The sequence below is a fragment of the Pelodiscus sinensis genome, chromosome 7 (genome assembly GCF_049634645.1).
Source record: "Pelodiscus sinensis isolate JC-2024 chromosome 7, ASM4963464v1, whole genome shotgun sequence".
Taxonomy (NCBI): Eukaryota; Metazoa; Chordata; order Testudines; family Trionychidae; genus Pelodiscus; species Pelodiscus sinensis.
The window spans coordinates 11,352,140-11,375,942 of NC_134717.1; the positions used below are offsets into that span (position 1 = coordinate 11,352,140).

General features: G+C 44.0%; 1 protein-coding gene across 6 annotated transcripts in view; it reads right to left on the minus strand.

Moving 5' to 3' along the window:
- Positions 1-3,046: 3,046 nt before the first annotated feature.
- Positions 3,047-23,803, minus strand: part of HEG1 (heart development protein with EGF like domains 1) — a 99,299-nt gene continuing 78,542 nt past the window's right edge. For 3 of the 6 annotated variants that reach the window (XM_075933173.1, XM_075933174.1, XM_075933172.1), the window contains 5 exons: positions 16,284-16,326; positions 16,113-16,150; positions 14,817-14,904; positions 11,738-11,912; positions 3,048-9,751 (listed from right to left, as the gene is read on the minus strand). In XM_075933173.1, the coding sequence (XP_075789288.1) occupies positions 9,602-9,751; positions 11,738-11,912; positions 14,817-14,904; positions 16,113-16,150; positions 16,284-16,326 (494 nt within the window). In that variant the 3' untranslated portion in view covers positions 3,048-9,601. Of the gene's footprint in view, positions 9,752-11,737; positions 11,913-14,816; positions 14,905-16,112; positions 16,151-16,283; positions 16,327-23,803 lie in introns of all 6 variants that reach the window. The other 3 variants (XM_075933177.1, XM_075933176.1, XM_075933175.1) reach the window with 2 other exon arrangements.

Genomic DNA, 23,803 nt, shown 5'->3' on the forward strand with positions numbered 1-23,803 from the left:
ATGCCGAACCATCTGTTCCACTTGCATTTTGCCGTGATGCTGGGAGTCTCTCTCCCAAATAATAAAGAAGAGTTCTGTATGGTTTGAAAGCTTGTCTCTCTCTCCAACAAAATTTGGTCCAATGAAAGATATTCCCTTACCCGCCTTGACTATCTAATATCCTTGTAGTTGGACTGTTTTTGCTAATATCTAATCTAAATCTCCCATGCTGCAGATTAAGCCCATTGCTTCTTGTCCAACCTTCAGTGGACATGGAAAACAGGTGATCCTCTTTATAACAGACCTCTCCCAGTCTTCTTTTCTCAATACTAAACATACCGAGTCTAACCTTTCCTTGGTTTTCTAAACCTTTTCCTCATTTTTATTGCTCTCCTCTAGACTCTCTTCCATTTGTTCACATCTTTCCTAACATGTGGCACCGAGAACTGGACACCGTATTCCAGCTAAGACCTCATCAGTGCACAACTGGGTGGAACATACACCAGAATATTTGCCTTTTTTTTTAAACAACTGCACCACATTGTTGGCTCATGTATAATTTTGTGATCCACTATAACCATCAGCTCCTTCTCTGCAGTACTACTGGCTAGCCAGTTATGTTTATTTATTAAGCTGTTTTGCACATTATAACTAATTGCTAGAGTTTTCTTTAAGCACAGCTCCTTAGGCAGAAGTAGATTATACAAGAATCACACCGCCTTTGTGTTCAGAGTTGAGACGCGTTAAATATTACCTTCTGTGGGCTTAAGCCTGCGCAAGTCAGGTATGAAGTTCAGGGCAAGATCAAAAGCTGTAAGCGGATGAGAAGAACAAGGGACCCTGACCCTGCATCACTGAGAATATTGGTGCCAATCACATTGTTACTACTGCCTACTGCCTGCAGCATTAAGATAAAAAGCAGAGTAAGCAGTGAAGTGCTGCATTTGCACATTACTGATCACAAGTAAACATCTCCTCAGATACACTAGTCTATTGCACCTCTCTTATCCTGCAATCTCAAGAGCAAGGTCTAGGCATAAACAGGGGTCTGATATGAACTGTCAAGAAACGCAGAGGAGAGATTACTCACCTGGTGCAGCAGCTGCAGTTCTTCCAGATGTATAGCCCTATGGGTGCTCCACTGTGCATCTGATCAGAGATTTGTAGCAGCAGCACCTATTTGCTCCACACACGTGCCCCACACATCTCTGTGCCCTTCACAAGCCTATATGGGGCTGTGTGGATGAACCACCCTCAGTTTCTTCACCACCACATGTCCCACAAAGGAGATTCCAAAGCAGAGGGGAGAGAAGGCGGGCAGGTAGTGGAGCATCCATAGGGACACACACGAAGAACTACAGCTACTGCACAAGGTGAGTAACCACTCCTCCTGCTTCAAGTAGCATCCTGGTGGGTGCTTCACCTCAAAGCTGTACACCTCTAGAAGGTGGGAGGCTTGGAGCAGGATCCAATATGAAAGAGAGAGAACTGTATGGTCTACAGCCACATCTGATCTTGCAGCAAATACCAAGGCAGAGTGATTAGACCATGGACCACTAAGGACCATGATACTGTTGACAGATGTCTGCGACTGACACATCCTTAAACCCAGCTACAGAATGAAAAACACTCTAGTGGGACGTACTATCGCTCTCAAAGGGGGCTGAATCTGAGTTTTTTCATAACAGATAGTAATACACCTAGAGAGCCACTTTGATAACCACTGTTTTGAAATAACCAAACCCTTGATTCTGTCTGTAATGGATACAAGTTGTCTACAAGACCTTCTGAAATCTTTGGTACTATTGTAACAGGATCAGGCCAGATGGTTACAGGGGGGTGGTAGAAGGAAAGTATATTAGCCCCAGATTATATAGGTCTTTTTTCCTGGGCTAATCCAGAACAAGCAGGAACTTACTAGAATCAACTGGGGCAGAGAGGTCAATTAAGACACCTGAAGTCAATCAGGAATTTTCCTGAAACAATTAAGAAGGCCAATCAGGACACCTGGAGCCAGTGAAGAACCAGTTGGTACTGGTTAAAAAGGACTCCCATTCTGTTAGCTCGCTGTATGCAATCCAAAAGTGAAGTGTCTGACATTCTGACTGCAGTAGGGGGATTCTGGAAGAATGGAACAACAGCCGTGTTTGGTTGCATCCTTCTACCAGCTGCGTAACTGTATAACCCACTAGGGAACTGACAGTAATTGGTCTAGACTGTGATTTCTTGGTTTGTAAACCATACACCGCCATCCCTTTACACCTCTGAGATGCAGTCTAGCATGCTGCAGTACAAAGATGCAAGCTGACACGCTACCCAACTGTTCCAGACCATTATTGTTACTTGAAGACTGTCCAGAATCCTTAAAATGAGACTTGTAAGAACAAGAAACCTGCTGGGAATGAAGATACACTCTGCCGGATTCATTTAATCAGTTCCCAAAACTGTCTGGAGTCATTTTCTATAGAAAGTGGTGGAGGCATCATCAGGCAACAAGGAAGAAATATTTGTAAGAGGTATCACCTTCTTATCTCCCCTTGCCTCTTGGCCCGCCCAAGTCCCTTCCTCTAGCACAGGTGGTAGTGGAGGAGGTTGAAGCAAGAGGGCCCTTCTCTGCTCCTCCAGTGGTGCAATGATTTAGAAACAAATTATTCATGATAGGACACCCATGGGCCCAAACGGAGGCATCCATTGTGTTCCTGCCACGTGGGTGTCACTTGGGGTGTGTCTAAACTACATGGCTCCATCAAGGGAGCCATGTAGATGAGGCTGATCGGCAGAGGGAAATGAAGCCACGATTTAAATAATTGCAGCTTCATTTAAATTTAAATAGCTGCCACGCTCTGCCGACCAGCTGATGATCAGCTGTTTGTCGGCAGATCAGAGCAGTCTGGACGTGCCGCGGTTGACAAGGAGGCCTTTGTCGACCGGCGCAGGTAAACTGCGTACCTGCGCGGTCGACAAAGGCTTCCTTGTCGACTGCGGCGCGTCCAGACTGCCCCGATCTGCCAACAAACAGCTGATCATCAGCTGGTCAGCAGAGCACGGCAGCCATTTAAATGAAGCCGTGATTATTTAAATCGCGGCTTCATTTCCCTCTGCCTATCAGCCTCATCTACATGGCTCCATTGATGGATCCATGTAGTTTAGACCCACCTTTGGAGTCTATCTTTCTGTTGTATGTCAGTATAAGAGGAAAGTGCCATCTTCTGGAATAGACGGGGACACCTGGACTGATTCTTGAGATTCTAAAGAGTCCTGCTCCACACACTCCCAAAGCAGAAGGAAGTTTGTCCATTTGCAAGATAGACAAAGGTAACGGTGGTATTCTAGGAGGCAGAGGGGATAGTGACCAAGAGAGACCTGAAGCTGACGGACCACAGCGCTAATTAACAGAGGAGACACTGACTCGGAAGATACTATCAGGTCCTTAGGACACCTAAATTCTTGTGGTACCAATGAGGTCAGAAAGCAAGTCAAACGAGAACCTGTGCAGGATGGCTTCCGAATTGATGCAGGTGGTACCAAGCACTTGGCAGGGGAGTGAATTAGCTCCAGTTTCTTTGGAGTTTTAGGTGCCCAAGTGATCTTCGGTACCACTGACTTCTCTGTTACCAGAACCGTACGTTGTTCAGGACTGGACTCAGAACTCTTCACTGCTCTAGGTATGGGTACCTGAGCTTGGTGCAGGGTCTGTCTTAGATGGCGGGTTCCTCTTTGCTTTTGCGGTACTGATACCACTCAGAGCCTGCATGGAACTCCCCTTGGGACCTGAAGTCTCCATACTCTTCTTGTGTGTCAGAGACTGAGATTTTCTTGGAGATTTACTCCTCTCCTTCTGCTTAGAAGCTGACATCGAGACTATCTTTGCTGAGGTCTTCAGTGCTGTGGTACCACCTATATTTCTAGTAGCATCCAGTGACCAAGATGTCAATGTGGACAGGGCACTAATAGTCCTGAGAGGTCTCTATATAAGGGGATCCTCTGTCCCAGAATCTGAAGCTGATCATAGGGCTTGCTTCATCATCAGGTGTCTAAACTTGATTTCCCTCTTATCTCCCCTTGAAGAATGCGTGGAGCTTGCACTGACGAGGAGTATGGATAGCATCCGAACAGAATAGGTAGTGAGATTGCCTCTTGCTGACTGGAACAGCTTCATGACAAGAAAAGCATCTTTTTAATCCCAGGAAGTCTGGCAGTCACAAGCAAATTATTGACAAATTGACCTCTATTAAAAGGGGGGGAAAACCTCAGTAGTAATGATCTATGAACAAAAAATATAAAAACATTTGACTTTTTTGAGAAAGAAAGAAAGAAAGAAAGAAAGAAAGAAAGAAAGAAAGAAAGAAAGAAAGAAAGAAAGAAAGAAAGAAAGAAAGAAAAAGAAAATTTCAACCATGAAAAACACTGGATATTAAAGTAAATTCCAAATACTCATAGAGAACAGGCACAGTTGTAGACTCCATCACAGGTTGCAGGCAACTGAGAAAGAACTGAGGGTGGTTCACATGCAAGGACCCATCTAGTCTTGGTGTGGGCCATGAAGATTTGCAAGGTGCAGGCAGACTCTGCTACCAAAAATTCCCAGCCACAGGCACATCTGTAGTGGAGAACCCCCAAGAACACTTCTCAAAGAATCATAAAATACTAGGACTGGAAGGGACCAAGAGGTCATCGAGTCCAGTCCCCTGCCCTCATGTCAGGCCCAAATACTGTCTAGATCATCCCTGATAGACATTTATCTAACTTACTCTTAAATATCTCCAGAGATGAAGATTTCACAACCACCCTAGGCAATTCATTCCAGTGTTTAACCACCCTGACAGTTAGGAACTTTTTCCTAATGTACAATCTAAACCTCCCTTGCTGCAGTTTAAGACCATTGCTTCTTGTTCTGTTCTTAGAGGCCAGGAAGAACAAGTTTTCTCCCTCCTCCTTGTGACACCCATTTAGATACCTGAAAACAGCTATCATGTCCCCTCAATCTTCTGTTTTCCAAACTAAACAAGCCCAATTCTTTCAGTCTTCCTTCATAGGTCATGTTCTCTAGACCGTTAATCATTCTTGTTGCTCTTCTCTGAACCTTCTCCAATTTCTCCACATCTTTCTTGAAATGCGGTGCCCAGAACTGGACACAATACTCCAACTGAGGCCTAACCAGCACAGAGTAGAGCATAAGAATGACTTCTTGTGTCTTGCCCACAACACACCTGTTAATGCATCCAAGAATCATTTTGACTTTTTTTGCAACAGCGTCACACTGTTGTCTCATATTTAGCTTGGGGTCCACTATAACACCTAGATCCCTTTCTGCCGTTCTGCTTCCTAGACAGTCGCTTTCCATTCTGTATGTGTGAAACTGATTGTTCCTTCCTAAGTGGAGCACTTTGCATATGTCCATACTAAACTTCATCCTGTTTCACCAGTTCGTCCAGATCATTTTGAATTATGACCCTATCTTTCAAAGCAGTTGCAACCCCTCCAAGGTTGGTATCATCTGCAAACTTAATAAGCGTACTCTCTATGCCGATAACTAAATCGCTGATGAAGATATTGAACAGAACCTGTCCCAAAACAGACCCCTGTGGAACCCCACTTGTTAGTCCTTTCCAGCAGGATTGTGAACCATTAATAACTACTCTCTGGGAATGGTTATGCAGCCAGTTATGCACCTACCTTATAGTAGCTCCATCTAAGTTGTATTTGCTTAGTTTATTGATAAGAAGATGATGTGAGACCGTATCAAATGCCTTACTAAAGTCTAGGTATACCACATCAACTGCTTCTCCCTTAGCTACAAGACTTAATATCCTATCAAAGAAAGCTACCAGATTGGTTTGACATGATTTGTTCTTTACAAATCCATGCTGGCTGTTTCCCTATCACCTTATTATCTTCCAAATGTTTGCAGATGATTTCCTTAATTACTTGTTCCATTATCTTTCCTGGCACAGAAGTTAAACTGACTGGTCTGTAGTTTCCTAGGTTGTTTTTATTTCCCTTTTTATAGACAGGCACTATATTTGCCCTTTTCCAATCCTCTGGAATCTATCCGGTCTTCCATGATTTTCCAAAGATGATAGCCAAAGGCTCAGATACCTCCTCTATCATTTTCTTGAGTAGTCTAGGATGCATTTCATCAGGCCCTGGTGACTTGCAGACATCTAACTTTTCTAAGTGATTTTTAACTTGTTCTTTTTTTATTTTATCTTCTAAACCTACCCCCTTCCCACTAGCATTCACTATGTCAGGCATCCTTCATCAGACTTCTTGGTGAAGACTGAAACAAAGAAGTCATTAAGCATCTCTGCCATTTCCAAGTTTCCTGTTACTGTTTTCCCCTCGTCACTGAGCAATAGGCCTACCCTGTCCTTGGTCTTCCTCTTGCTTCTAATATATTTATAGAATGTTTTCTTGTTTCCCTTTATGCCTGTAGCTAGTTTGAGCTCGTTTTGTGCCTTTACCTTTCTAGTCTTGCCCCTGTGTTCCTGTATAGTTTGCCTATATTCATCCTTTGTAATGTGTTCTAGTTTCAATTTTTTATATGACTCCTTTTTTATTTTTAGATCAGGCAAGATCTCCTGGTTGATCCAAGGCGGTCTTTTGCCATATTTTCTATCTTTCCTATGCAGCGGAATAGCTTGCTTTTGGGCCCTTAACAATGTCCCTTTGAAAAACTGCCAACTTTCTTCAGTTGTTTTTCCCCTCAGTCTTGCTTCCCATGGGACCTTACCTACCAGCTCTCTGAGCTTACCAAAATCTGCCTTCCTAAAATCCAAGAAGAACTAATGTCTAGTGCTGAATCTTACTTGTGCCTCTGTTCATACTCAAGATGGGACACAACAACAAGCGGAGTGCAGTGGAGACTCAGTAGGAACAGAGGCTCTGAGGCAAACAAACACTTTTATGTGTCAGTTATCTCAGGGTCTGTGTTTGCATTGGAGCTAACTCACGTGACCTTCTCTGCAAAGTTACTGCCCCAGAGTTAGGCTACCTGGTGAAAGCAGGCATAATGGGAAATAGCCCTTGAGTTTCTTCATTCACACTGACACTGCATTCACTTACATGTGGCAATAACAATCTAAGGGCATGTGCCATTGTTAAGCGCTACAGTAAGAGAAGCCAATCTATGAATTCTTTCCTATGTATTGTGGGACAACTTGTCTGTTTTTTCAGAGCACACAGGGGCAACTGTGGGAAGATATTACAAGGTTAGTGGATTTAGGGTGGAGCTAGCCAGCACCCACATGGTCAAGAGATTATGTTAATAGCTGACTTAAGTGCTAGTCTATATCCCATCTCAGACCAGCTCACCTGAATTGATAAACACTAGCAAGCTCGAGTTAAGAATTTTTGCATGTGGAAAGGAAATTGAGCTAGGAGCAACTAGAGTTATAAATTGAGTTCACTACAAAGTATCACCAATCAAGATAGGGGAAACAAGTTAAAGAGTTATTCAAGAATGAAACATCTGAGCAGTTAGAAAAGAGGTCGGCAATAACATGGTGGTAGTTGACCAGGATTAGCCCCTGGTGGGCTGCTGCCGCTATGTTTACCTGCATGGCAGCAGGTACTGGCAATTGCAATAACCATTGTTCTGGGGAACACCATTCCTGGCCAACAGGAGCAGTGGGAAGCAGCGCAGGCTGGGACACCACTTCCTGCAGCTCCTATTGGTCAGGACTTGCAATCCATGGCCAATGGGAGCTGCAATCATGGCCATGCAGGTAAATATAATGGTGGGAGCCTGCTAGGAGCTAACCCTGGCAGACCAGATGTGGCCCCTAGGCCAGTATTTGCCTTCCCCTGAGTTAGACCCTATTAAAAAAATGCAGAAAGGCTTCCGCAACAAATATTTTGTAGCTTTTCATGTCACTTTGTTGGTGAGCATTCCAATGTTTTATAATCACACAGTGCACAAGAAGCTTTTTTTTTTAAAAAAAAGTAATTTGGTAGAAATGTGTTGAAAATTTTTGATTCAAAAATTCCTGACCAGCTCCATTTGCAGTGCAAATTGTCAGCTAATAGGACCAATAGGAAAAGAGCCAGAAATCCTCAACCTTTTTGTTGTGATCCAAAGCCTCATGCTTCTCCTTTAGTCAACTGGCCACAACAGGCCTGACTTTCATATGTACTGAGTACTCCTCTAGCGCTCACTGAAATCATGGGAGCTGTGGCTATCTGAGTTCAACACCAAGTGTAAAATTCATGATGCATCAATCCAACCAGGACTATAGCATTACTGGTTTTGCTCCCTTTCTCCTTGAAGTTCATGAGGGGGCTGCCCACATTTTCTGCAAAGCAATGAGACCTACCTCATCAATTCTCTCCTGTACTTTCTTCTTCCATTAATGAATAATTAATCTGATACTGCTGCTTTTTAAAAGCTTTTAAATCCCTGCTGGAGGTTGCTATGGTGACCTATTTGAATATAATAATACAAGTTTTGAACAACGCCGCAGATCAGTGGGCAATACATGGTCATGTTCGTACATTTCCAAACACAAAAAGAGACTTTCAAAGCAGTGCAAGGGATCAAGTTGTACCTTTTTCCATTAAAATTAAGGAGGCGTGGCTAAATCCCCCATACTCCTTTGAAAATGGCAGCCTACAAATTCAGCCAGTGCTGCCAGCTATGTTATACTATGAGACATTTGACAAAGAGACACACACTAATAAAGGAAAATAGTATTTAGAAGGCAGACCAGCTCCCTTGTTGCACAGGAAGCAGATCATAACATAGAAAGGCAAAGAAGGATTTGAAATGTCCAGAAAGGGCACACAGGGTATGTCTAGACTACATGCTTCTTTCGAAAGAAGCTTTTTCAAAAAAAATCTTTTGAAAAAACTTTTCAAAAGAAATTGTCTCGACAGCCACAACTTTTTTCAAAAAAGCGATCCACTTTTTCAAGAGAGAGCACCCAGGCAATCTGGATGCTCTCTTTCGAAAAAGCCCTGTTTGTGGTCAAGAACGCATTTTTTTGAAAGAGCTCTTTTGAAAAAAGGCGTTCTTCCTCGTAAAATGAGGCTTACCACCGTTGAAAAAAAATCACCGTGTTCTTTCGATTTAATTTAGAAAGAACGCAGCAGCAGTCTAGACACAGGTGAAGTTTTTTCGAAAAAAAGGCCACTTTTTTTTTCAAAAAAAGGCCACCTGTAGTCTAGACATAGCCATAGTGTATCTTTGCATAAAAGTTGGCCAAGAGGAAACACACAGTAGTCAGACCAATATTTTACAACAACTGTAAACAAAACACTCCCTAGTGGTATTAATTTTAGAGTGCGAGCAAATTTTGTCTGTCTGTACTGATCTATTAACAAATGCATGTGATGTGATGTCAATGGCAAAGACAAAAGCGGAACACACACGCTAACTTGCATAAACTTCCACCTTGGTCTTTCATAGATCTGCATACTGGTACATTCTTCCCTTCCATCTTCGCTACTCAACAACAACTACGGATGGGTTTTCAAGGCAGCAAGACTCTGTGTTCTTTTGAGTTCAAAGTCCTCCCTGTATGTGAAGATTAAGACTGGTATCAGTTGAACTGTCATGTGACAGAGTGTACCTGGTAAACAAGGACACGTATCTACGTTGATCTTCCACTCCCACATAATTGTGTTAAAAATAGTCTCTTCGTCTGGTTTCGTCACTAATAAAGGAAGGGTTATATTGTCCAGGGTAGATGCATGAATGTCGAGATCCAGGCAAACCAGTGTAGGGAGGATAAAGTCCATTTCTTTCCAGTTCAGAGTTTCGTAGACAAGTTGGCTATAGTATAAAAAAAAAAAAGAAAACAAAAGGCTCTTATTCTTAGGCCTGAGTCCTATTTCAAATGTAGCCTTAAACCCTTTTCTTTCTCCAGTCTCACATGATGAAACAAAAACATGCTTGAATTTGTTTTTTTAGTTCTTATCTGAGTTCCCTTTTATTTCAGGTATTTATTTTGTTGATGTAAATTAGCATAGCTCCATTGACTTCACTGAAGTTATATTACATGAGAATACAGGAACGGCCACACTGGATCAGACCAAAGGTCCATCTAGCCCAGTATCCTGTCTTCCAACAGTGGCCAATGGCCAGGTGCTTCAGAGGGAATGAAATGTTGATTTACATTAGCTGAGGATGTGCATCATAATTTTAAGCAATGATTGAATACAGTTATTTCAGTGGCTACAAGGAAATATGGTTTGGGCTGATCTCTCAGATCTTTCCCACCTGCTATTATGGATTGATCCTAGCTATTTTCTTGGGCTTTTTTTCTCCAGTCTAATTTTAAATATTTCAAGCAACGGGGACATGCCTTGACTTCATCTCTGATTCCATGAAGGGCTCTCTCAGAGCAGTAGAATAGCAGGACTCTTTGCAGCTCATTAATATATTGTGAACATTTATCTCTATCCTAAAGGTGTGTGCTACTTTGTTGGGCTAAATCTCAATAACCAAAGGATACAGGCCCAAACAGCTGATTAGCTCAAAACAACTACTGTTAGCCTTTGCACCTGGTAATTAAGAGGGGAGAGCATCTGGAAGCTACCCAAGTTCAGCAAACACTTTCTCAGTCACTTTGAATGCAAAGGGAGATGCTATGCCTTTGAAGAGTGCTAACACATCAGCACAGTGTGCTAGCAAATATCCTTTTTAAGGGAACCCAGAAAGATGTTGGCAGCTCCACTTTCAAAGAGAAGCTAATGCCACACGGAAGCCTCTGAAAAAAAATCCATTTGAAGACAACTCTGCTGAGTCACCATGTTAAATTATCAGGGACATCTGGATGCCAGCAGAATCTTTGGTAATGCCTACATTGTCACATCCTCTCTCTCAGGCTGTGTCTAGACTGCAAGGTTTTTTCGAAAAAACTTCACCTGCGTCTAGACTACAGCCATGTTCTTTCGAAATTAAATCGAAAGAACGCAGCTTTTCTTTCGACGGCGGTACTCCTCATTTCACGAGGAAGAACGCCTTTTTTCTAAAGTGCTCTTTCGAAAAAAGGCGTTCTTGAATGGAAACAGGGCTTTTTCGAAAGAGAGCATCCAGACTGCCTGGGTGCTCTCTTTCGAAAAAGCGGCTTGCTTTTTCGAAAGTACTGCTTGTAGTCTAGACGCTCTTTTTTGAAAGAGGCTTTTTCGAAAGCATCTTTCGAAAAAGCCTCTTTCGAAAGAGGCTTGCAGTCTAGACATAGCCTCTGTGAGAGGTGCCACCTTAAACTTTGGTTTGATCCTGTTGGAAGACGCCTCATTACTGTACAATGCAGCTGTGCAGGTTCTGTACCATCCACCCACAAAAACTCACTTTCCTGGTTACTGGTTACAATAATGGTCTTCAAAAAATGTTTGGGAAATCTCTCAATTTGTGAGGGCAAGGACAAGGGTCAATGTCATTGCTATGGTATAGTGAAGTCCAATAAATGTGCTCTGGGAAACCTTAAATTTACCTGCCAAAGAAAATGCAAATCAAAGTAATGCTCACGGTCCTCTTATATTTCTGGAGTACATTACTGCAGAATATGGGCTTGATTCTTCAGTATTTACTCGCATGCGTAACCATATTGACTGCATTAGGCTTACTCACATGAGTAATGGTTTGTAGACTCAAACTGTGCCTGCAAGACTCCCAAAACTCTGTTCATAACCTCAGTCATTTGCTTTGTCCTTTTGTCTTACATGCCACAGGTCCACATCCCAGGTAGGAAAAGATAAAATATCTCTGGACCATCAGACAGAGGAGAAAATATAGACAGAACCAAGGGATAGATACCGAATAATATACATCCGTCATCTGCAGCAGGTTTTTAGTGCTTCCATTTTCTTGCATTTCTATGGCCTCTCTGCCCCACTCCTGTGCTCGAGGGTTCTTGGGGTATTCAGCGTATGGTGACATTTGGAAATCCCCACTCTTAAAGATGAGTTTACTTATGTCATTTTTATTCTTCCTGTTAAAAATAAAAGTGAAAAGGCAAAACTGACCTTGCTATCTTCTTGTTATAACGTAATCTAAGAAAGCCCCATTTTTCTCCAGCGTAGCTTATCGGAATAAATTGCCCCAGTGTAAAAATGGCATCTTTCCTTGTTCATAGTTAAATGTGCACCAGTGTGAACCCTAACATGATTTCCCAAGCAGACAAGCCTGTGACGAAGGCTGACCTGATTTAACAGTGAGGGTAATTAACCACTGGAACAGCTTACCTAGAGACAAGGTGGATTCTCTATCACATGCAGTCTTTATCTAAGACTGCATGTCTTTCTAAAAGACATGGACTTTAGCCCAAAGAGAAGTATGGGCTTAATGCAGGAATTACTGGGTGAGAGTCTATGCCCTGTTGTACACAGGAGGTCAGGTCAGATGATCATAATGGTCCTGTTTGGTCTTTAAAAAAAAAAAAATCAGTGAATTTTTGAATCTTGGTTCATGTAAGAGCCATGGGAAGTCTCAACAGTCAGGAATAGGTCATCAAAAACATGAGAATCAAGGTCCTCAAGTTTCTGTACATTTGAATAGACATCTTTTGCAGATACAGATTGAACCTCTCTAATCTAGTACCCTCGGGACCTGACCGGTGCTGAACCAGAGAATTTGCCAGACCAAAGGAGGTCAATATTGTTTAGCAGCATTGCCAACACTTCCATTGCTTAATGGGCTCTAAGAAGAAAGTCGGGGTAAATGAGAAATAAATAACAGCACAGAACACCAGGAGCCAGGATTGGTGATTGTAAATAAACTTTATGGGACCACAGGAAACTTGACCACACTGAGGATAAGTGGACATCACACTAACTAAAATCAGGCCAGACCACAGATGTTGCCAGACCAGAGAGTTCTGGATTTGAGAGGTTTAGCCTTGTGACAGGGCTAACCTGCCCTGCACTGAACAGGAGGGAGAGGAGCCCGTTTATTGGGTAGAACACGCCCCTCCCCCACAGCCCTACTGGGCATGATCGAAGTGCAGCCTCACTATAAAAGACTGCCGGGCTGCTCAGTTGGGGCAGACCGCCGGGGAGGAAGGAGCTCCGGCCCAAGCTGCAGGCCCGCCGCCGGACCTGCCACCAGATTCAGAGCCGGAGTGACCGCCGCTATTGCCACTACCATCCCCAGGGCGAGCACGGCCCCAACGCCGACGCTGGGGGGCTGCCCGCCCCGCTGCAGGAGACACCCCCTGCGCTGCTGCCCCAGAGACGGGACCAGCTGACGTTGCCGCCACCGCCAGCCCAGCATCGCCAGGTGGGACCTCCGTCGGCCACAAGGCTGGGGTAGGAAGCAACCCAGGGCAAGGGGCAGGGAAGGCCCCAGTGGGCTCAGCACGTTTCGGGGAAGACCCCCCCGCCCCCACCCCGCTGAGCCAGTGGTGGGAACCACCCACCACCATTAGGGCCCTGGGTTGGGGTCCGGTGGAGAGGGAGGGCCCGGACCTCCCTACCCCAACCCCTCAGGGTGTGGCCTAGGCCTCTGGACCTGTTGCGGAGGCTGGCCGAGGCCTCTGGGCCTGCTGCGATTGCTGGACTAGGCCTCAGCGCCGGTGGCTAGCGCTTTAACCACGGGGAGAAGGGAAGGGGCGGGGAGGACCCCGCCACAAGCCTGTATATTGAAAACTGCTTGGATCAATACCTTAGACAGTTGGGCTATGTCTACACTCGTGGCTTCTTGCACGAATAATATGCAAATGAGGCTAACAATGGAATATCCAAGCCTCATTTGCATACCTAATGAGCCACCATTTTTTTCAGAAGAGGCTCTTGCGCAAGAAGGAGCATCTACACTGCCCCTTCTTGCGCAAGAAAACCCCTCTTGCGCAATGCCACTACGCCTATTACTTGAGAGGAAGAACGGCCTTGCGCAAGAGGGGTTTTCTTGCGCAAGAAGGGGCAGTGTAGATGCTCCTTCTTGCACAAGAGCCTCTTCTGAAAAAAAATGGTGGCTCATTAGGTATGCAAATGAGGCTCGGCGATATTCCACGCTTAGCCTCATTTGCATATTACTCGCGCAAGAAGCTGCAAGTGTAGACATAGCCTTGGTGAGCCCTGATACAATCTTGCTGTCCACCACAGAAACAGTATCAATAATTGTGTATATCACAGAACTGCAGTACAGCCTAATTAACACTGTAAAGTGCTACATTAAATATACGGAGTACAATTCTGTTTAACCATGGGGGTAAATCCTGCCTCCCTTTCAGTGCTTAATTTATAATGAAAGAGGGGCTCAAGCTACTAGGTAGCAGGCCTCATGCATTTTTTTTAAACTTTCATGACTGACGCAGCAAGCCCAGATAAGCTGGGGCTATGAACTGTCACAGCCCTGGCACAAATCAAGGGTTGTACCATTCCATAGGTACAGAAAGTCTCTTGGCCAGGGTAAATCAGTGGTGCCAAACTGAGGAAGCACTTGTCAGCTGTACAGAGGTCTGCACTTCACATGTGATATGGAATCGAGCTCTGCAGAGACATCCTACATGGCAATAAACAGGCTGTCTGAGCAGGGAGAGGGGATGGGGCAAGGGGGAGAGAACTACCCTAAATCCTCTAGTTTTTCCAACTGTGTACATGCTTTCTTTCATCTTAACTGCAGATACCATTGCAAGGCTGTTCTTTTGCTGCTTCTTGGCTTGGAGCAGGCAGGATTCCTTTACCTGCCCATCCCAATGACTCATTCCCAACTCTAAGCTAAGTTACTTGGGCTGTTTACTGGAGGGAAAAACAATTTTATCTTACATGTAAGTACAATCTATCCCTTGATATCTCCCCTAAATCCACATTTCACACTAGATTGTGTCCTCTGCCTGAAGCATTAAGTCCTGTGCCATCCACTATCTTCAGACCACTACCTGATTTATGATACCTACCGGCAGCAAGTAATGATCAGTGCTATCCCCAGGATAAGCAGAAGTCCCCCTCCTGCAGCTGCAATCACCACGGTGATTAGCTGATACGCTAAACACAAAAAAACACAGGAGACCTCACTCACTTAGAAATGGTAACATGCTTATACATATTTAAGTAAGTGTTCCGCGATATAGCTATCTAGCTATCCATCATGCAGAAGGATTTGGAATTTTCTTTTCTTATCCAATAACAATTGAATAGGACATTAAATTATATCAAGTAGATTTACCTGGAGTTGGGGAGTTTTGGAGGATAGAGTAGAAAAATAGAACTATTAGACATGGAAAAACAGGCCCCCTCTTTGGGGCAGTTTGTACTTATGAACATACGAGAGGCATGCAATAAAAAGTATGCCAATTCACTTCAGGAGATCACATGTAAGCAGCAGCAATCAGCTCATGACTGACTGTATTTTGCATCTTCTGCTGTAGTATGGGTCCCTTGCAGTTTTAAAGTAGGGAAATGGTGAGTTCCCTATAGCTTGAAGTCTTTAAACCAGGATTTGAGGACTTCAATGACAGTAACTCAGTCAGAGGGTAGGAGTGACAGGAGTAACAGGTGGGTGAGGTTCTGTGGCCTGCAACGTTCAGGAGGTCAGAACAGGCATCAAAATGATCCCTTCTCACCTTAAAGTCTACGAATCAATCTGTGGGTATAGAAGGCCTCCAAGGAGTCATAATGTTAATTAGAGCTGGTCAAAAAACCGTTGGAACACTCTTCCCTTGGAAAATTCAGTTTGATCACAAATGAAACTTTTTTCAGGAAGAAGATCTCAACAAAAGGTTGAATGTTAAAATTTTGAAATTATTTGTTACAATTTTCTTGTTTCATGTTGCTTTGACATCTATATTATTAATGTTTTGATCTGATTACATGAAACTACAAGGTGCTTTCAAATCAAATGATTTTTTAATTTCTGTTCTGAGAAAAATTTTGAAATGTCAACATTTTGTCCCGATTTGGGACTTCCTCCACCCACATTTTTGGAATTTTCTGACTAGCTTTAATGTTGAGCTAATGCCCACAGCTGTTTCAGCAATAAGATTCACTATACCAACTTTCTAGCCTAGGGTAAGAGCTCCATTTCATAAAAAGGATAGGGATTTTTCATTAGTGATGCTGGTAATGATGATCCAGAGAAAATTAGAAGAGCAATGCATTCTGATTACAGCCCAGGCCAAAAACATAACAGAAACAGAGACCTATTTGTGCCCCAACAAAAAATAATTTGAAAGGACAAGAAGTTCTGTACTTACGGTTTCTACAGTTGAATCCCCCTAAGCCAAATGGGCACCTGTAACAGGAAAGAACTATGAGTTTTAAACATCTGATCCTTAGTTGTGGCAACATGTTACCAAAGCAGTATTGGGGGGGGGGGGGGAGAGGAGGGTGAGAGAGGTTAGGTTAAGAAACAGAGCTCACTGTACCTCACACAAGTCTCATTTTCAAGCTTGTATCCATCTTCACAAGCTAGAAAATTAAAGAGAAAGGGGATGAGCACCCCTCAGTAGTGAACTATAAGCAGGTGTATAGTCACTATTTCTACTGCTGTAGCTAGAAGCTCTAATCCAGGGGTGGCCAATCCGTTACAGATGAAGAGCCAAAATAGTGGTGGATGCAGTGCAAAGAACCAAGGGAAAGAAGTTGTTGTGCAAAAAAAAAAAAAAAAAAAAAACCCTCCCCCCAAAACAAAACACTGCCCCTTGAAGAGCCAGGTGTGGCCCAACCAGGCTTCTGTCAGCTGCAGTGTCAGATCTCGCTAAACCAAGCGGCACCCTGCATGACAAGGAAAAAAGATCAGAGCAGGGGACTGTGAGAAGAGCCGCAGGTGCGGGAGCCACAGTTTTTCCTTTGAAGAGCCACATGTGGCTCGCCAGCCACGGGATGGCCACCCCTGCATTCATCATAGATTCACAGAAGATTAGAATGAGAAAGGACTTCAGCCAACCATCCAAAACAGCATCCTTTTCACTGAGAGCAGGACTTCTGGCATGTCTACACTGAAAGTGCTGCATCGGCACAGCTGCACTGGTGCAAATGCGCTGCTGTAGTGCTTTAATGAAAATGCTCTAAGCCAATGGGAGAGCACTCTCCTGTCAGCTTAGTTAATCCACCTCCACAAGAAGCAGAAGCAATGTTGGTGGGAGAAACTCTCCCACCAACAAAGCGCTGTCTACAGGGAGGGTTAGGTTGGTGTAAGTATGTGACTCAGCGGTGTGGATTCTTCACAGCTGTGAGCAATGTAGTTATATGATATGCCTCCTTAGTGTAGACCAGACCTAAGTCATAATTAGACCAAACTTGACAGGATGATGGGAATGGACAGGAGAGGCTGGATCACTTGTTCATTACTTGTTTTGTTCATTCCCTCTGAAGCACTCCCCCTGTCAGAAGACAGGAGACTGGGTGAGATGAACCTTTGGTCTGACCCAGTATGGTCGTTCTTATGTTCAGCTAATTCCCTGTACTCTTTGGGGTGGTGGTGGGGAGCTGCATCTACACTGCACAGCAATAGATCTTAGATCCTACGTCCCAGCTTAACTTGAGTTTGGAGCCTCCAGCTCTGCAAGGTCCTGGGAGCCTGCCTTTGAGCCCTGGGTTAGTGCAGTTGCAGTATAGATGCAAGGGGGAGTTAGCTTGGAACCAGGGAACCAGGATGGGCTTATATTGCAGTGTAGATACACCCCTGGAACATACAGAGCGTGAGAAGAAAAGACAGGGAAAAGAGCTGAGATGCTGCCAACACACGCACAAGCTGCAATCAAAACAAAGCCTAAATGTCAAGGAGCTGGGCCTGTTAATATATAACCTTAGACAGTGCTGGGGGGGAAGGAATCCAGGAGCCACTGCTCCCAGTGCGAGGTGAGGAGTGCAACATACGACAAAGAAGAGGTCAATATTCACTGCCATGTATAGCAGAATAGCAGCACAGACTCTCATTAACACGGAGCTGGGTATTATTTCTGGCATTCCTGATCCTTTAAAGGCCCCCTATCAAGGAAGCTAAGTACAATGGTCCTGACCCATGAATGAGGCTCCTGGGTGCTACAACAATAGACAATAATAGGAACTCAGTGACCAGATCACACCCTCCAATTGCTATCAGTTTGGCCCTTGGTTGACTTTATGCACAAAACTAGCCTTGTCTTAGGGCAGTGTCTGTTTGCAGCGCCCTCTGGTGACAGGCCAAGGCATAACAAGCACTCCTCCCTCAGTTTCCCTCCTTCAGATTCCCAAACAGTTTTTCTGCATACCCCTTCTGGGGTTCATTTATTTAAAAAGTCTCATGCATCTAACCCATAACAAGTCCCAATCAAGTCCCACAACCACAGTCCAGAGTGTACATTGAATAGAGCCCAAGTGTTATTTTACCGTTGCTCTGCTACAGCACCACCATTCCTTGCCAGACCCCTGCCCTGTATGGCTCCAGCATCCCTCACGACACCTCATTCCCAGCCTTTTGGCCCTCTGGCTTCAGCTCTCCAGCTGTGAGAGCCAGCAGGTATCTTCCCTCAGTTGCCCTGAGCCTTCATTTCTCTCCAGCCTTCTCTAGCCATGGCTTTCTGGCTCAGGAATGCTGCCCGATTAACCCCTCCACTGGCTCTCTAGCCCTCAGCTCTTTTCAGCCTTCTGGCCCTGGCTTCAGCTCTTGCAAAGTCAGCAGGCTAGCTCCTTCATGGGCTTGCTGATAATTTCTCCTTCTCTCCAAGGAGGGCCTGCAGACAGCTCTGTTGTTTTTCCCAAAGACCTCCTCCAGTCTCTGTCCCTCTCTCACTAGGCCTCTGTGACCCTTTATAGCACCCATGTGCTGCTCTGCCCTCTTAATTGGCCAAATGGGAGCACCTGTCCTGGCACTGGGGTGCTGGACTTACTTCATTGTTACCCCTCCCCCCACCTTCAATGGGACCACCTGAGTGCTTAAATGCATTGCTGGATTGGCACCTCAGACCATAATTTGAGACGGTACACATTTTTTTTATGGAACATGTTATATGTTTTATGGATTTTCACTGAAATCAAAACTTTCTGTGGGAACATGTCAATTTCAATGACATCTTGTTTTTAAAATATTGGAAATGAAGCTTTTTATTGTGAAAAGAGTTTTTGAAGTGTCTATATATTTTCCAAAGTCAGAAGCAGAACCATTTTTTGATTCTATCAAAGCAGAGCATTTCAACGAGTCCAAATGTATCATTTTCTTGTGCTCTGACATTACACTGGCCCACCGTGATATGATCGATCTAATCACACAGCTTTGGCCTCTTGTGCAGATGTTAAACCTCTGGGCCCACACTTTGTAATTAGGATTTCCACCTTAAAGCAGAATAGAAAGCATGTGAAATCTGTAATAAGACTCCAAGCTATGCTTTAGGAAAAGTCTACATATTGTTAAACACTGCTGACTAATGAAGGCTACTGTCAAACCACAGCAAAACAACTGACAAAACTTTTGTCTCCTAGCTCTGTGATTTTTGTATGCTGTTTGCAACCTATGGAATGCCTTTAAAGTTCTTGTATAACCAGATGATTATAACTCTGTTCACCAAGCTGTCTCTCTGTATCCAGATAGCTGACAAGGAAAAAAATGAAATGATGTGACATTAATTGGTACCCATTTAAGATGTGTTGGCAACATCATCACAGTACACCAGGAGAATTCTGTAGCAGAGGGGTCCCCTAACACTAATAGTAATTGAAAGTTTCATCAATTTAAAGGCCAGAAGAGACCACTGTGATCATCTTCTCTGGCTTCCTGCATAGCACAGGCTATAAGAGTTCCCTGAATTAATTTCTATTTCCAATCCAATGGTTGTGGTTTTACTAGAGGACACCTCCAATCTTGATTTTAAAATTTTCAGTGATGGAGACTCCACTACAACCACTGGAAAATATTTCCAATAGTTACTTACGCTGACTGTTCAAAATTGTGTTACTCATTAAAGGTCATTTTAATCTAAAATGCATCTAATTCAGTTTTTATCTAAATTTGTTTAGTTGCAATTTTCAGCAATTGACTTTTGTTATATTTTGTCTGCTAAAATGAAGATCCCCCTCCAGAGTCACTGATGGGTTGAAGAAAAAAGGGGCAGTTGGAATGAAAAGTATTTCATCCCGTGATATGAATACATTATTTGATTTTCCCTAGAATAGAGCTATTTACTGAATACCCCAGTCTTTTCTGCTCAACAGTTCTATCATTTCTATCTAATAATGGTCCAATTCCACTATTAGGGCTTCATAATTCCTGAAATACTTAAACTGCCTCCTATTGTACTTAGCTCTCTGGCCTTAGATTTCTCCTTGCATCCTTTTCCTTCCTTTACCAATTATTTTCATTGCTATCAACTTTCCATTTTTTCCATTTGCTATTTATATTATTTGTAATGCTGCTTCCATTTTCCTTTTATGCCGCTCTGGTTTTTTTAAACCATTTTTCATTATCTCGCAACTGTAATTTTTTGGATATTTAGTTGCCAATCATCATTCATAATTAAGTCAGTCCATCCAATTCTTTATATTAGATTTATTATTTTTATAAAATCAAGGAAGAGTCCTCAAGTAGGAGGACAAGTGATAAGTGTCTCAGTTAACCAGATACCTAGGCATCATGCAGGTAAATACAAAATTATATGTGTACATCTGACTTGTAACAATAGTGAGGAGTCAGCAGAAGAGCAGAGATTGAGCGATTTGTTCATACGGAACTAGATTTGTTCATACGGAACCCTATGTTGGGGGAACCCTATCTCCCAAGCTATGCGCCACAAGGGTGATTGCAACCTAATGATTAGCATAGCTTACACAGCCTTAGCACTCTTCTGCTACTTGGGGAGTGGGGAAGTAATGGCCGATTTTGTGGTCCAACCTGATGCCAGTCCTTCACCCACAGGGATGCAGTTGCACGGGTGAGCAGTTAGTGCACCCACCACTTTGTGCAAAAAAAATTATCCAGGTACATTGATAGGAAAACTATCATGTAGAGGGCAGGAACAGGTCCTGAATGCACCAATTCTGTGTTCCTAGGGTTCTTTAAATGTAATGCAGAGCTGCAGAACTTTGCTTCTATTTCCCTTTCGCTACCCATTTGCTCTCCCTTTCCTGCTATGCTGCTTCCCTCCCACACCTTTCCCCAGTTCCTTTGAATGTGCTTCGGAGAGAGCTCACCCTGACACTCCCCTCTCCATGCTTTTAACTATTACTGGCTATTCTGAAATCTAAACATGCTTTTCTTTGGAGAAGGCGGCGGGGATAAGGGGGACAAACCAAGCCACAAACCTTGGAATTGGACCTTCACCTGACTGGGGCCGCCCACCAAATACAGAAGTCAAACAATGCCTATGCTATGAATCTCACATGGTGGAAAGGGGGGGCTATTACAAACTACAGAGACCTGCAGCCAAACAGAATTTTCAACTCCAGTCCTCTTGACTTTTCACTCAGGATTTCTTTTTGTCCAGGTTGAGCTCCCTCACCCACTAAACGCCTGCGGGTCCTTGGATGGGAGGAAGGGCTCAGAACTTTCTCTCTGCTCACACAGGGGTCCTCAATTTTACTGAGAAAAATGCAACCTGTAGAAGCCAACACGGCGTGCCTGTAGTGGCATTTTTTTCATCCACCCTGCAGGTTTGCAGTCCAGTAAAGGATGGGGACAGGGCTACCTGGAGATGAATGGAAGTACGTTCAAATTATATTTAGGCTGAGATTTTCAAGCTCTTTTAGGCACCTTTGAAATCCGCACCTTAAACCTCACTATACTAGATGTTTGTGGAGCCGGGATTACCATTGTGGTCCAGGCAGCAGATTTCCCACAAGTGTGCGTTAGCTTTTTGTCGGGAAGCTGGAGGTTTGCTGCTGACCATTCACCAGGCCTTTTTTGCTCACCAAGTCACACCCACCTTCCTGTAAGGATTCCAGGTGACACCGCACAATAGGCACTTCCCACAGGAAGAGACAAACACTGTAATTAGAATTACCACTAGTGAGCACTGAACATGCTACAGGCTACATTTTCAGCACCCACACTCAGGGCCAGTTTTTCAGACCCCTCAGTCCCTTTCCTATGCACCAGTGGAAGGGGCTTGTTTCTAAGAGCTCAGCACCTTGTGTCTGGCACTCTTCGAGGAGAAAAAAAATGGCAAAATGTAAATGTCAAATTGGGAGCTGCTGGCTGCTGAGTCCTTTTGAAAGTGTGGATCATACAACCGGGACTAATTGGTAACACAGCTGTGTCACAAATCTGGCCCCCACTACTGAGCACTTGAAAATCCAGGCTCAAATCAAGACCTCTTTTTAAAGATCTTGCCCCACTCTCACTTCAGGCAGGTCACTACAGAAGATGGCACCCCATTCTGCCTCCAGCTCTTGACACATGGAGGTAAAGTTCCCCTCAGCACAGTGCTATGTTAAAGGCCAACTGCCCTAATGCAAATTTCACCTGCGCCATTTGCAAGCTCATGGAGATGTCTAAAATGTGTGGCACCTGACTGTCCTGCTCATTTTATCATAGCCAAGGTGATGGAGCATCTGGTATTGCTCTGCTGAGAGTCCCTTGACCAATAAAGTAACCTATTTATATTACAGATGGAATGAGAACAGAATGATCCCATCCCATCTGAGGTACTTATAAAGCCCCCATTACCATACTATTTGAGCACAGATAGGGGAGAGAGAGGTTTCATTACCCCCATTTTGCAGGTGGGAAGCTGAGGCACAGGGAGATGAAGTGCCTTGACCAAGGTCATACAGGAAGCCTCTGGCGGAGCAAGAAACTAAACTTAGCTCTCCCAAGGCCCAGCCTAACACCTTAACCACTGGACCATCCTTATTGTCTCTCACTCTCTCACTCACTCACTCACACTCACACACGAGCAAGCTCTTCATCATCTCTGACATCTACCTTCCTCTATTCTCAGAAGAAGAAAAGGAACGCTATTTTCTCTGACAGGAACCTATTGAAATAAAAACTAGATGTTAATTTCTGTGGGTTTCACACATCCCATCTCCTCCCCTTTGTTCCTGTCAGATGCCAATGCTGCTGCTGATCTTGATCCCATTCCAGGTACCAGAGCTAAGCAGGGAAACAGTATCACACATTCTTCAGCGAAGGCAGATTAGAGGGTTTTAAGCTTACCTCAAAGCCACTGCAGACTTGATTAGAATTGTTTAGTGTGATTTGATACAGTGTTTTTATTGTGCTGTCGACAAGAACCTAGCCAGCTAAGGATGGCAAGATTAAGCACTATCTGGGAACAGTCAACGTATCTTAACAAAAATACCCCCTATATACATGCACCCACTCACACACATGTATACACTCACAAAGGGTTCATTTGTTTTACAAGAGCACTTGTAGATCCCCACTGAGATTGGGGCTTTTTGTGCTACGCGTTGCATACAAATATTACAAGAGCTATACTGGTCTCTAAGGCCAGGTCTATAATGGACCTGGAAGGTCAGCTTAAGGTACATAACTTCAGTTATGCGAAATGTGTAGGTGGAGTTGGCTTGCCTTAAGCCAAGTTGTGGCAGCCTCCACACTGCAGGAGGCCGACAAGAACAAATGCTCCCGTCAGTGTCCCTTACTCCGCACAAAAGAAGGAGTACCGGATGACAGAGGGAGCTGCCCTTGGTGTTCGATGGGTCTATACTAGACCAGCTAAATTGAACACCAGCAGGTTGACCTCCAGAGCATCAATCTTCTGATAAATACAGACAAGCCCTAAGAGCTTGCAAACAAAGGCTGTGCCGGGAAACAGAGGCATAGTCAGAATGGCTGAGCCAGGGTTGGACCCTAGGACTCCTGGGTCCCCATCCAAGGCTCCCAAAGATCTCCTACAGATTGTAATATTATCAAAACAAACCAACTGGCTACTGCATACCCTCTTTCCCTCTCTGTCTGTGTGACCTTTTGTAGACTGTGAGCTCTTTGGAGCAGGGACACTCTTCC